The following is a 14,364-nucleotide window of genomic DNA, read 5'->3' as shown; positions in this document are numbered from 1 at the left end:
TTTATGTTTGCTTAACTTAAAAAAAAAAAAAGCAAGAAGACGGCTAAAGTAGAGTTCAGTGGTCATTCCCTTGTCTAGTACATATAGGGTCCTAGATTGTATCTTCAGCATCATAATATAAAAGAAAGAAAGAGAGAGAGGTAGCGGGGTGGGGGGGTGAAGAAAGGAAAAGATAAGGAGAAAAGAGAAGATAGGTCTTTGGTTTGGACCTATGTCTGGAAAAAAACAATCTAAATTTCTCAAAGAGGCCTCAGGGCCTTATATGCATAAAGATACCTCCAAACAGTCCTGGCTAGTAGCAACCCAGATGAAGGGCAGGAAACCAGGGTCTGGCCCCAGTTCCCGGCCTCCCGGAAAACATATTCATAAGCCGCCTCCCCCACGTCCCAACTCCCAGTGAGGAGTCTGGAAAAGCACTTTGGGTTCCTGGAAAGAAAGGCCCTTCCGAAATATCGGGAACTTGACTGGAAAGTGCCATTATGTATTATCTGGAGGACGTCTGCAGTGTTTAAAGGGAACTGCTCCTCTGCCAAAGTTAAGGCCATAGCCAAAAACAATAGAGGGGCTTCTGGGAGCAGCAGGCACACAGGCAGGGCTGCAGTCATGCTGACAGGGGAGGCAGGGATCCTGTTTATCCAGGCTGGGCCTGGACTGAGAAGAACTAAAAGGTCTAGTTCTCTATCTACCCCCTAACCACAAGCTGTTATGCGTGGACATCTCCACGTGGGATTGAAGAAGAAGAGGCAGAGCCTGACTTCCACACCCCCTCCCACCCACAAGCCAGGCTCCCTGAGGTGCCTTGTCTAACACAGAAAGCCAGGTTCCAGCAAGAGACCCGCCTGAGGGAGGCCACCCACCTCGAAGTTCCCTCCTCTCCTGTCATTTCATCTACAGACGACTTGAAAATAGAGCTCAAGCACCAGTCCATCTTACTCCCATCCACTATAACCAGCTTCGCAGATGGCTTTTAAAAAATAAATCTTTAGACCCATAAAAATGTTCCTCTCCCAAGTCCTAGCCTGGATTCCAACGACAATCCTGTGACCTGTGGCCAAGCTCCAAACAGCCCCATAACTTCCAATCATCAAGAAACAGGAACAACAAGGTAGCAGAGACAAGAAGGCTCCCTTCCCCCACCTGACTGCTTTCCTACCCACAGCTGACCTTTGAGGTCTTTGGGTTTCACACCCTGCCGCTTGCTTCCTTTGGCATTTGGCACAACGTTGGGGGACAAGACACAAGAACGTCCTCTCACAAGACCATCCTGGGCTATTCTCCAGGTACGCCCCCAAATGACTAGCCCCACAGTGTCAAAAAGCCAAGCAAAGCCCCATTGTCCCCCACTACTTTCATTCTTAAGAGTCTCGAGGCTTAATCACGAGCTTGGTGGTTTTCATGTGCACAGGATTTTAAAATCCAAATAAACCTGAGCCCAGCTGCCGGGTTCAAAGCCTATTTGGTTCCCCTGATGACCACAAAGGAAGGCTCTCCAGGCAGTGGATGAAGCAAGTAACGTGAGAATAAGGAAGCAGCAGAGTCCTCCAGGAAGAAGCCACTAGGGGCAAAGGGACTCTTCCAGGTACAGGGGATCCAAGTCTATTCCTGACAGTTATGCCTCAAATTGAAAAATGCTGAGAAACCTAATTGCCATTCCCCACATTTTTCAAGCAAGAAAGGTGGCTTTGGAAAGGCTTAGCCTCCAGACCCCCCCACTCCTCCAGTCCCAGTCAAAGGCATGGGCCCAAACCAACTCCAAGCCATTCTACTGTGGCCAAGACCCTGACAAGTCTCCTTTCTGAACCTTACATACCACTTCTCAGGTTTGCTCATTATGAGTAATGGAGAGAAATCACATAATGATCAATGTGAAATCATAAATGCTAAAAACCATGAATCACAAAATGAGTACTTGATTATACACCATCTTGAGTTGTTCTTATTGCTTCACTTATATTTAAGACTTGTCGTTCAGTTAAACTCTCTCCATTTTTCCTCTCCCCCAGAAGCCAGCCACTGCCATGATGGTAGAGCTGGGCAGGCAGTTTTAGCAGGTACAAGTTTTATCCCAATTTTTTTTTTAAGTGACAGAAAGAAAGTGGCACTGTAGCTCAAGTGGTAGAGCGCTAGCCTTGAGCTGAAGAGCGCAGGGACAGCACTCAGGCCCAGAGTTCAAGCCCCACGACCGACAAAAAAAAAAAAAAATTAAAGTGACAGAAAAAAATTGTGTTTGTTGTTTTTGTTTTTCCTGTTCTGGGGCTTGAACTCAGGGCCTGAGCGCTGTCCCTAAGCCTCTTTGTACTCAAGGCTAGCACTCTATCACTTGAGCCACAGCACCACTTCTGGCTTTTTCTAAGTAGTTTATTGGAGAAAAGAGTCTCATGGACTTTTCTGCCCAGACTGACTTCACACGGTGATCCTCAGATCTCAGCCTCCTGAGTAGCTAGGATTACAGGCACAAGCTACTGGCACCTGGCAGACATAAGAAATTTAAAAGTCAACATGAAACAAGATCTCATGTTGTGTGTCCAGCCAATATAAGAGCAAGAGTATTCAAAAACCAGAAGTTGGAAAGCTTCAGTGACAGTAAGCTATCAGGACTGCTAGGAAAGCACAGAGGACTGAGTGAGTATCTAACAAGACAAAAAGGGGGAACCAGAGGTATGGCTCAAGTGGTAGAGCGACAGCCTTGAGTGAAAAGCTGAGCATGAACATGAAGCCCTAAGTTTAAGCCCCAGTCCCTGTACACATACACCACACACACACACACACACACACACACACACATACACACACACACACACACACACACACACACACACACACACACACACACACACACACACACAGAGGCATCTTCTGGGGCTCATACCTGTTATCCTAGCTACACTGAGGATTGCAGTTCTAAGCCAGGCTAGGGAGACAAATCCAAGAGACTCTTATTTCTACTTAACCAACAAAATGCCAGAAGTGGAGATATGGTTCAAGTAGTAGATCACCAACTTTGAGTAAAAAAGCCAAACAAGGAGTTGGGTGCTGCTGGCTCATGCCTATAATTCTAACTACTCAGGAGGCTAAGATCTAAGGATAGCAGTTCGAAGCCAGACTAAATCACAGAAAAAGCCAAAAGTGGAGCTAGGGCTCAAGTGAGAAAGTGCTAGCTAGCCTTGAGCAAAAGGAGCTTAGGGACAGTTCCCAGGCTCAGAGTTTGCTTAAGACCAGCAAACAAAAAACAAAAACAGGCTGGGAAGTTGGCTCAGTGGTAGAGCGCTTGCCTTGCATGCCTGAGGCCCTGGGTTCAATTCCTCAGCACCACATAAGCAAAAAGAAAAAAGCCGGAAATGGCGCTGTGGCTCAAGTGGTAGAGCACTAGCTTTGAGCTGAAGAGCTGAGGGACAGTGCCCAGGCCCAGAGTTCATGCCCCATGACCAGACTCCCGCCCCCAAAAAAAACAAACAAACAAAAAATAAAAACAAAGGCCAAACAAGAACATGAGGCCCTGAGTTCAAGCCCCTAGTACCGACAGACATGCATACATGTATGTGTGTGCACACACACATGTACGCACACGCGTGCATACACACATACACACACGCACACACACACACACAGAGCCAACATTGGCTGCTATGACAGCACCAGAGCAAAAGACTGTAAAACCTTTGGCAGTTTCTGCTCTCTGAGTTGGTGAAAAACACAAAGTTGGCAAATAAGAATTTTAAACTGTCAAGAAAAAAAATCATAACTCCTTAATGATTGTGTTTGTACTTCTGGTTAAAAATAGGATTCTGAAGTCAATCTGACTAATTTCATTCATAATTCAGGTGTACTAGCTGGTCACTCCCAGGTAAGTTGCTTAACATCTCTGGGTATTAATTTCCCTATCTAATAACAAAAAACTAAAAGGTACCTTCCACATAAAGTCACTGGACAGACAAAAGTAATCCAAACCAATTAACCTCCAATCAGTGTGGAAATGATTAGTATTTTTACTTATTTGAAAAACCAAGATATTGTTAATAAATACTGATTGGTTGATAGAAAATAGATCTCTCTCCTGGCCAGCCTGCCTTGACTTATCTCTTCCCTTCCCAGAGATAAACATTTACCTTTACCTCTTGGTAACTTAGTTTAGAAATGCTCTCAACTAAAACCAACATTTCCTTTTAAGGAAGGAATACACCTGGGCTGGGAATGTGGCTTAGTAGTAGTGCTTGCCTAGCATACATGAAGCCCTGGGTTCCATTCCTCAGAACCACATAAACAGAAAAAGCCAGAAGTAGCACTGTGGCTCAAGTGCTCGAGTACTAGCCTTGAGCAAAAGCAGCTCAGGGACGTGCCTAGGCCCTAAGTTCAAGCCCCAGGACTGGCAAAAAAAAAAAAAAGGAGTACACCAGCTACCTTCATTTCCAGCTCTTTCTCAGTGCTGCTGTGAAGAGGTTATCCGTATCTCTGATCTATGAAGAAGGTTCATCATCCCACATCCCTCACCAGAGTGCTGTGATGTCAACTGAGGTCACTACCAGAACATGGCTGACACACTGTGCATCCACCACCCTGACCCGACTCCCTCTCAGTGCAGAGCAGATCCCAGCTCCAGAAGTGGTCCGTGGTAGCCAAGGACCAAGCGGGTTGTTTCAGCAGTTTCCAGGGGAACAGCATCCTCCGTATCTACACCCAGTTGCCATCCTCGCTGCCTTTTATTCTCCTCCCGCCTCTGTAGTAGGCTAAGTTACCTTCTTGCTATTGCTAGGCAACCTCCTGGGAGAGGTGCCACTGCCTCCCCACTGGACGCCTGCCTTGGACCCTAAAGAATGCCATCCTTGAGGAGAACAGGAAGGGAAGCAATCCCAGACCACAGAGTTTAGCTGTTTGGTCACCAGGACTTTCCCCTAGGAACTGAGACTTGGGGAGATGAAGAAAGCCATGCGCGCCTCCCCCGCCCTCCCCAGCCTTCTGTTCCCTGTGCTTATCTGTCATCTATTCTTAGTCAGCTTCCAAGAAAAGGGCCACATCAGACACCATGATTTTCATGAAAGCTGCCTTCCTAATGACTTTCCTTCTCAGCTTTCCTCTGTCACAGTGACCCCAGGCCCCTAGCTTTAAACAGTGAGCAAGAGGAACAAGGGGGAAAACACTTAATAAGGGCAGGAATGGCAGGTGCCATCAAATCACCTGAGCAGTATTCATGCGTGGCAGGTGGGATGACAGGCAATTGTCACCTTCTTTATATGATGTACGCTTACCTTAGATTTTTCAAAATTGTGCTCCAGTTCTTATACCATCAGTGTCACCATTTTAAAGTACACAATCCAGTGGTTTGTGACTATATTTGCAAGGTTGTGCAATCATCTCCACTATCTCATTCCAGAACGTCTCCATCGCTGGAGTTTTGTTTGTATACATGTGTCTTTGGTTCAATGTTCCTACCCACACAGGCATTTGTTTTTATAAGCAGCAGAGCAAAAGTTGTGAGAAGTGCAAATGTCAGAGCCAGACGGCCTGGCTTCAGATCCCAGCACCACAACATGTTGGCTGTGTGATCCTAGAAACCTCCTGTCCTGCCAGGCACTGGACCTGCGCTGGTGTCCACCTCAGTGTGTCAGCTATGCTCATGCACCCAATCCCCACGCTCAGGACAGCCCCTGGCACTCAGAACATGCTCACAAAGGGTGAGTCGTCTTAATTAGAAGAGGAATTTTTTTTCTTATAAACTTAAAAATAGGCCGGATACCAGGGGCTCATAGCTATAATCCTAGCTACTCAGGAAGCTGAGATCTGAGAATTTCAAAACCAGTTCAAAGCCAGCAGGAAAGTCCATGAGTCTCTTATACCCAGTTAATTACTCTCCCCCCCCCCCAAAAAAAAGGAATGGAGGGGCTAGGAAGGTAGCTCCGTGGTAGAGCGCTTACCTCGCTTACATGAGGCCCTGGATTCGATCCCTCAGCACCACATAAGCAGAAAAAGCCAGAAGTAGCTCTGTGGCTCGAGTGGTAGGGCACTAGCCTTGAGCTGAAGAGCTGAGGGGCAGCTTCCAGGCCCAGAGTTCAGGCCCCATCATGACAAAAAAAAAAGAAAAAGGAATAGAGTTCAAGTAATAGAATACTAGTCTTGAGCCAAGAAGCTCAGGGACAGCACCCAAGCACTGAGTTCAAGTCCCAGGACACGTGTGCGCACACACACACACACATACACACATACATACACACATACACATACACACATACATACACACACAACCAAGACAGCCAGTTTTCTGGGAGAGTATTGAGTACACACACTGGTCCATCCCCTCTACAGCCACCTGGGGTTAAATGAATAGAGCACATGTGAGGGCAGGTTAGGGTCATAAAGTTGCCACACATGGCCCAGAGGGCCTACACATTACTAGGCTGAACTCATAGTCAGCTTACCATATAAGCCCCAGGCAGGGCAGGACGTGATAGAAGGCAGAGGAGAGTGGGCCTGAGCAGCCCTCTAACTGCTCAATCTCACCTGGTGGGAAAGAAGGATTAGGGGAGCTTGGACTTGATATCTATGCTAGGAAGAGGTGGGAAGTCTCGATGGTACACTGGGTCCCTCCTCCAACGCTCATGCTCTTGCCCAGCTCCCAGGGCCAGGTGTGGTGAAGCACTTAGAGCAATAGGTGCTGGCTCTTAGGTAGTAGACACAGAAACCTGGGCTGAACAGTGAGTCAGATTAGAGTTGACCCATCTAAACAGTACCAGGGAATCAGGTTAAAGGGGTTTTCCTCTGCCTGCTGCCTTTGCCTGTGACTTCTGTGGGAAACTAACTATATGTTAGAATTCTCCAAAGCACCACCAGCTGGTGGGCTGCAGGACCCCTGATGAATAACTCTCCTGCAGAGAAGTCTGGCCACTGGCCATTCTCAAAAGGTGACAAAAGCAGGGCTGATGGGTCCAGGGGGCAGCTCAGAGGGGCTAACTAGCTAGGATGACACCAACAATACCTGTAGAGGTGTGGGCCTTGAGAATCTGACCTGCCTCATAAATGGACCATCCCTCTCAGAAAGGGGTGAAGAAGCCAAGCTGGGCACTGGTGGTTAATTTGTTCATCCTAGCTACTTAGGAGGCTGAGATCTGAGGATCACAATTTGAAGCCAGACTGGAGAAAAGAGTCCATAAGACTCTTATCTCTAACCACCAAAGAGCTGGAAGTAGTGGTAAAGAGCCATCCTTGAGCAAAAAAGTTATGGGACAGTGCCCAGGCCCTGAGTTCAAGCCCCATTATGAGTATAATGGTAATAATAATAATAATAATAATAATAGGGGCTGGGAAGGTGGCTCATGGTAGAGTGCTTGCCTCTCATACATGAGGCACTGGGTTCAATTCCTCAACACCACATAAGCAGAAAAAGCCAGAAGTGGTGCTGTGGCTCATGTGGTAGAGCCCTAGCCTTGAGCTGAAGAGAAGAGGGACAGCGCCCAAGCCCAAAGTTCAGGCCCCACGACTGACAAAATAAATAAATAATGCAGAAGGAGTAGAAGCCAAATGAAGGAGAAAAAAGCATGATGACTGAGAACAATGGACATCCCCAGCCGATGACTCACAGTGGCCTTGTCCTGTCCCCCCTCTGCCCCCCACCTCCCCGCCCGCTTCTCCCCTCTCCCTCCTGTGTCTTGCCCTCACTGGGCAGAGCTGCCTCCCAATGTCCTTTCAGATTCTGCTCAAACTGAAGGAGCATCACCTTCTCTACCAAGGCCATATGCTTGCTGCTGCCCTTACACAAGCTATAGCATGCATCCGCCTTGGCTGTTTGCTCATTGTCCTGATCATTGCTCATCCAGCCTGGTATGACTCTGGTCTTCAATCCATCTACTCTTCCTGTAATCAAGACCCCACTGAGAACAGAGCATGTGGTGGTGAAGAGGGGATTCATTTAACAGCCCAACTGGCTTCACAGTGGGCATCTCAACATTCCTACACTCTCAAAAGCAGCCTTCTCTCCTAGAACTGCCCAGCAGCTTTCCCAGGCCAGCTCGTGCCTCAGGCTCCAGCTGCCCCAGCCTAGGTCCAAACCCACAGGAAGCACCAAGGCTTATGTGACAAGTCCTCAAGCCACATGGATGGTTTGTGGCCCAATGGCCCGGGACCCAGCCCCAGGCCTTCCTTGAAAAGATGGAGGAGAAGCAGCCTTGCAGCAGCTCCCTGAAAACAGCCTGCAGCAAACCTTGAGGAGGAAGGTGACTTCACAGCAGGCAGGAGCCTGCCAGCCCCTTCCTCCCACAAACCCACCTCCAGTTGAGGACAGTGGCAGCCCCTGGCGATCCTATACATTCCTCAAAACTGGAAAATCTGTTTCACATCTCAAGGCAGGCTTCTCAGACCTGCCTAGTCGGGAGTCAGCTGGTCTCTGCATGCAGTCTGAAGGCCTCAGCATTCCCCCTCCCTGTCAATTTCTCACTCAGGCTTGGCCAATCACTTATCAAGCGGTGGGCACCTGTTCTTAACACCCCCACATGGCGCAGGGTTTTAAGAGGAAGGAGCTGTTTCAAGGATAGTGGGGCGAGGGAAGCTGATGGAAGTGTGGGCAGCTAAACATCAGGGGCTGAAGACACTCCTGAAGTAACTGGCTCTTGGAGCATTCACAATGCATAAATACTTTCCCTGGACCATAACAAGCAGACCCTTTTTTTTCTTTTTCTTTTTCTTTTTTTGGGGGGTGGTGCTTGTTCTAGGGCTTGAACTCAGGGCCTGGGCACTGTGCCTGGGCTTTTTTGTTCAAGGCTAGCACTCTACCACTTTAAGCCACAGCACAACTTCCAGTTTCCTGAAGATAAAGAGTCTCACGGACTTTCCAGCCCTGATTTGAAACCATAATCCTCAGATCTCAGCCTCCTGAGTAGCTAGGATTACAGGTGTCAGCCTCCGGTGCCTGGCTCAAGCTGACCCATTTTTTAAGCACTTTTAACATCTCTCCTTTGGTCCCAGAGAGTGAGGAAGTAGAGAAAGGGTAGATGATGGAGTCCACATCATTGCATAGGCAGAGACTGAACAATCCGAGGTTAATGACAGATTGAACCAGAAATGAACTCAGAATCACAGGCCAAGGACAACACAATTCCCCTAACCCCCTAGACAACCCTGGCTTGTTCCAAGATGGGTTGACATACTCATTATGTCTTGTCTGAAAGCCTACTGGGTAAATGCCACAGAAACTCCAACTCTTCCAAAACAGTTGACATTTATTGAACATTAAACATGTGCTAGTATCTTTTCATACAGTACTTCATTTACAGCACATACCTATACCAAGCAAGAAACACTCTCCCCATTTTCCTGATGCTATCATCAGGCACAGAGAGGGAATGTGATTTGCCCAAAACACCACAGCTAGTCAACAGGGAAGCCAAGATTTGATCCCTTGTGTGCCTGGGCATGTTTAGCTACAGAAGCTGGAGCCAGGATATAGCCAGCCCCTAGACCAGGTGCCTTATCTGGAGCATTAAGCATATCACCTCTATTCCTTCCCACAGCCTGGAGTTGGGATCAAACTATGCATGATGCCATTCACCCCATTTTCAGTGACACTTCTTAGCCAGGCCACCTACAACAGTCCTGCTGTGTGCTAGGCACCAAGAATTCAGGAGAGAAAACAGGATATAATGGGTCCCTAGTTCTGTTGACACTTGGCCTGAGATAAGGCAGGCAGGAGTCTAGAATAGAGAGGGGTCTGAGAAAAGGAGAGCCAATTCTTTCCTCCTTCCAGTTTCATCATTCTGGCTTTAAAAGCATCCTTTCCAGATAAGCTTTCCATGGTGGGCCCTCCTCACATTACAGTCCTCCGCCTTGCCCAGGGTCCTTGGTTAACTCCAGCAATTGTTTCACCGTCCTCAATGGAGTATAAACAAGGCAGGGTATCTTCATGGGACATAGTCTGACAAAGGTACAGAATTAGGATCTGGAACTTATCCACAGCCACCTTCATTCACCCGCCAAGGCTGCTCTCTGTGTCCGCAGCCATTCACTGAACAAATATTGATTAAGCTTCTCCATGTTTAAAAAAAAAAAAAGTCTAAGGACTGACACCTGTGGGAATACACATTCAATCAGAATGTCCAGGAAAAGACAGAAAATACAACTCGACATCAGAAGCACCATTTTACACATCTCAGGTCAACTTGCATCAGCTCATTTTCATAGCTAAGGATTTGTGGCTCAAAGAGATCACATGTCTGGGGAAAAAAAAGTATAGAGGCAGGATCCTACTCCAAGTCAATGTTCTTTCCAGCCTGCCTGATGCCTTCATATCCATACACATATAGGTAAAGGTGTGGGTGAGATCTATGTGAGGGAATGAAACGGCAGCTATGATCATCCTGGAAAGAGCAGCTGACCTGTGAACACTGGCAAAGAACAGGTGTCTCCTTTACTCCACATGCCCCACCCACCTGATAACTGCATCTGCCTTTAGAGGCATGGGAACCAGCTCCAAGAACTCTGCACTGAAGCATTCTCTGAGGAGGGACAAGCCATGGCCACCCCCACACAGCATCTTGAGTCATGCCTCCTGCCTGCTCAGACTTCTACCTGTATCTGCATCAGGCTCTATCTCCACCAAAGAAGCATTTCCTACTGCATCATTTGATTGGAACCTGGAAGTGCCCTAGGGGACTGGCAAGGCAGAAATGCATTCCACTTATAGATAAGGAAAATTAAGGGAAGTGACCTAAGAATAGGGTCTATCTTGCTCAGTGCCCTTCTTCCAACACCTCCAACGTGGACCTGGCTCAGTCCTGGCTCACAAAGCATTTGTGAAATCATGTAATTTTTAAAAGCTCAGAGAAGTAAATGACTTGCTCCAAGTCCCATAAATAGCCATGGTTATTCCAGAGTTAAAAGTGAGGTCTTCTCCTCCCCACCCCCCCCCCATGAAATAGGCTACACTGTGTCCTTCTCCCCATCTCCCTCATTTCTCCCCTGTTCCCCCTGCCCTTGGAAATGACCAGCTCTGCCCACTTTCCTGCCCTGGTCCCATTCAGTCCACTCACCTCTTCTGGTCAGTAGGGAGAATGCCCAAAATTACAAGTTGCTTTAAGTCTTACATAATAAGGAAAGGCAGAAATTCTGGAGATGAAGAAATTGAGGCCCACAAAAAGTAACAGAGAATAACAGGGGGAAAAACTGGATCATATTTTCCAATTCAGAACCACAGGGCCGCCTGCCAGTCCCTCTGCTGTCAAGCCTGCTGTAGGGGTTGACATCAATCTTTGCTATCAAAACCAGTTGTAGGCTGCTCCAATCCCAAGAAGCTCTGGCTTAGGATAGCAGGCCCAAGCCTCGCTGCCTCCTTTACCAAGGAGGGCCAAGTGAGTGGAAGTCACCTACCCCTAGCTTCATACCAGCCTAACTACACACAGCCAGGGACTCAGGGGTGGCTACTTTCCCCTCTCTGGCCCTGGTTTCCTCATCTTCTTGCTGTGCCTGGCTCACAGAGCCGTGGGAGTAACAACTGCGACAATCAAGGAGACATGATCAGAACAGAGCCTGACACACTTCAGACATGGTCAGCTCTTTTCACGGTTAGATTTTGCCCCCTAGATGGCCAAGTTTCCCATATGACCTGTTTCCACCAAGTCAGAGTTCTCCCAAATACATTTAGTGCATGTGTGTATTCATTCATTCTGTAATGCTGGGAACTACTTGTAGGCTGGGACTCAGGTCTATCTCCCAGGAACTGAATCTCACTGCCTTTCCTGGGGTTTGCTTCTTGGGCAACTTCATCAGTCCTGCCTTCCTGGGCACAGTCAGGCTCTCCGCCCGCATGTCTCTTCTACTCCCAGTGAAAGATCTGGAGACTTCCAGATTCTAATCCAACTCCTCCTACCTAATTTAAAAGCTATTTTCACCTTAAAATTAAAAATGAATAATAATCATAATCATCATAATAAAAGAGCTCCTGCTTGTCTTCCCTGGGAATCTCCCAATTGCTCAGTTTTTAGTTTCTCCAACAGTCCAATGGGTCTAGGAAATAAATTCAGCCAGTGAGGGGCTGGTGGCAATAGGGTCCCCCTAGTTCTACCAGACTGGGTCAAAAGAAAGAGGTGAGCTTAAACAAGTGCCACATTACGAATTATTCAGTTCTTTGAAGATGTAGATGTGGCTGTGTTCCTCTGGGCACAGCAGAAGTCGAGGGGTCTGGGTCGCCACTTTAAGGAAGCCCATTGTCCGTATGTTTTAAATTACCTAGGCTAGTCTGATGAAGTGAGTAAAAAGGGCACCGTTTCAGGGCTTAGGATTCCTGAGTGAGCTAATACAGGATGGGGAAAAAAAAAAAAACAACTTCAGTCGGCTCTCAAACTCCCCCCCTTTTAAGTTTAAAAAGGGGAATGAATGTTACCATTTTTGGACATGAGCATTCTCCCTCAAGCCCAGCCCTAACCGCACTATCCAGAGGGACGCGCCATCCTGTCCCCCCCATTTCCAAATGAAGGGGGGGGTAATGAAACGGGGAGGAACCGGATGGGAGCGAGGGGGGTGGGTTCGGGGTACGTGGCTGCCTGGGGCAAGGGCTCGCTGAGCAGGCAGGCAGGAAGCCGCGGCAAGATTGGGGCAACCTCCCTCCCCAATCAGATGGTTTCTGGCCTCTTCCTGCCACTAGCCACTATGCCCAGTCCACTACGCCAAGGTCCCCAGCCCAGCCCCGGTAGTGAAGCGCCAACCCTGCGCACAGAGCCGGGGCACAGCTCTGTGGCTAAGCAGATATCCCCAGCGACGGACCCCGAAGAGCTCCAGAGTCCGTCCCTCACTCCAGAGCCCCTCAACTCCAATCAAGCTGCCCAAACTCGCTATTCTCCAGGAAAAGAGCGAGGGGGGTCGGTGGAGCGGGACGCAGACTCAAAGCTCCCGGCGAGCAACCCACTGAATTAAGCAATAAGAAACGGTTCACTGTCCTGACCCCGCCCCCATGGCCCCCCTCCCCCTTAGCTTTCTGGGCCCCGGCCACACTCAGGCAGACCCACGGGCAGGAGCCAATCCCTCCAACACCCGATCTCTGGACACCCGGGGATCCGGGCTGCTGGGCAGAATCCCCGGTGGCTGCCCCTCAGGTAGAGCCCGGGGCGGCCCCGGAAGCGCACAGCCGTGCCGTGTGCCATCTGGAGGCGGCCAGGGGGGCGGGGAAGGGAGGGGAAATAGATCCCTAGCAGCCACCAGGCCGGAGGGGGGGGGGGTCTCCAGAGCACCACCTCCGATCCCGGCCCGCGCCGGGATGGTGGCGGCAACCCCGGGGCGGCCTGTGGGGCGCCCCCCGCTCCCCCCACACACACCCAGGCAACCTGCCCGCCGGCAGCGCCACCTCCCCGCGGGCTCGCAGTTCGCGGGCTGGGGCGCCCCCTCCCCTTCCTCCCCGCGCCGGTAACCCAACACCCCACCTCTCGGTGGCCTCGCCGTCCCCGCCTCCGCCCGTGCGCGCCCCGAACCCGTTCAGAGCCCAGAGCCCCAGGGTGAAGCGGGCGACGCGGGAGCCGGCTGGGGGCTCGGGCGCCGAGGGGGAGCCGCCGGCTAACCTTTCTCTGCTGCTTCTCCCAGGCCGGGTCCAGGAGCAGATCCCGGTCCCAGTCCTCTTCGGGCTGCATGTAGTCGTTGGTTTGCTGAGAATCATAATGGTCCATGATGGTGCTGGCGTGCCGGGGACTGGATTTCCTCCTCCACCTTCTTTCCGGGCGATAGAGGCGGCGGCTGCCCAGGCGTGCGCAGGGAGTCGGCCGGGCAGGGCTGGGCTGGCGGCGCCGGGCTGGCTCCCCCGCGCCCGGTTCCGCCGCGGTGCTGTTGCCGCTGCTGCTGCTGCTGCTGCTCGCCGAGGCCGCTGCAGGCGGCGACGGGGACGGCGGGAGCTCGGGGACGGCTGCCGGTCTCGGGGCGGGCGCTCCGACCTAATCTCCACGCACACGGAGCGACTGAGGAGGACCCACTCGCGCGCGGCGCTGCGGGAGCCGAGGCGGGCGGGCAGGCGGGCGGGCGGGGCGGGGGAAGGGGCAGAGCCCTCCCGAGGTTCTCCATTGGCCAGGCCGAGTTGCCCAAACTTCCCCCCCTTCGCCTCTCATTGGGAATTCCTGGCATCCGTCAGGCGGGCCGCGGTGCACCGAGGTGGACGGGGGGCGGGACCCCTCCCCGGTGCGCACGCCCCCGCCCGCTCCCCGGGTTCCCACTCCCCCGCCGCTCATGTGACACCGGCTTAAGCTGAACGGGGACCAAAGACGGGGGACGCCTCCCAGAGCTTGGGGACCGAGCCGCAGCGCGCTCGCCGGGGATTGGACCTACTCCTGACCGGCGGGAAGGCCCCGAACTCGGGTGCCACCGGCGTGGCTGCGTTCCGACGTGCGCCCCACACCCAGGGCCCGGCTG

The 14,364-nt window shown here is 50.7% G+C and overlaps 1 protein-coding gene across 3 annotated transcripts in view; it reads right to left on the bottom strand.

Moving 5' to 3' along the window:
* Actn1 (actinin alpha 1) overlaps positions 1-13,933 on the bottom strand; it is a 103,214-nt gene extending 89,281 nt beyond the window's left edge. For 2 of the 3 annotated variants that reach the window (XM_070031419.1, XM_070031438.1), the window contains exon 1: positions 13,527-13,933. In XM_070031419.1, the coding sequence (XP_069887520.1) occupies positions 13,527-13,631 (105 nt within the window). In that variant the 5' untranslated portion in view covers positions 13,632-13,933. The remainder of the gene's footprint in view (positions 1-13,526) is intronic. The other variant, XM_070031427.1, reaches the window with a different exon arrangement.
* Between the last annotated feature and the right edge of the window lie 431 nt (positions 13,934-14,364).

The sequence above is a fragment of the Dipodomys merriami genome, unplaced genomic scaffold (genome assembly GCF_024711535.1).
Source record: "Dipodomys merriami isolate MVZ:Mamm:240054 unplaced genomic scaffold, mDipMer1.0.p SCAF_1, whole genome shotgun sequence".
Lineage (NCBI taxonomy): Eukaryota > Metazoa > Chordata > Mammalia > Rodentia > Heteromyidae > Dipodomys > Dipodomys merriami.
The sequence above is the reverse complement of the archived record's forward strand: the minus strand, read 5'-3'. Positions and strand labels throughout refer to the sequence as shown.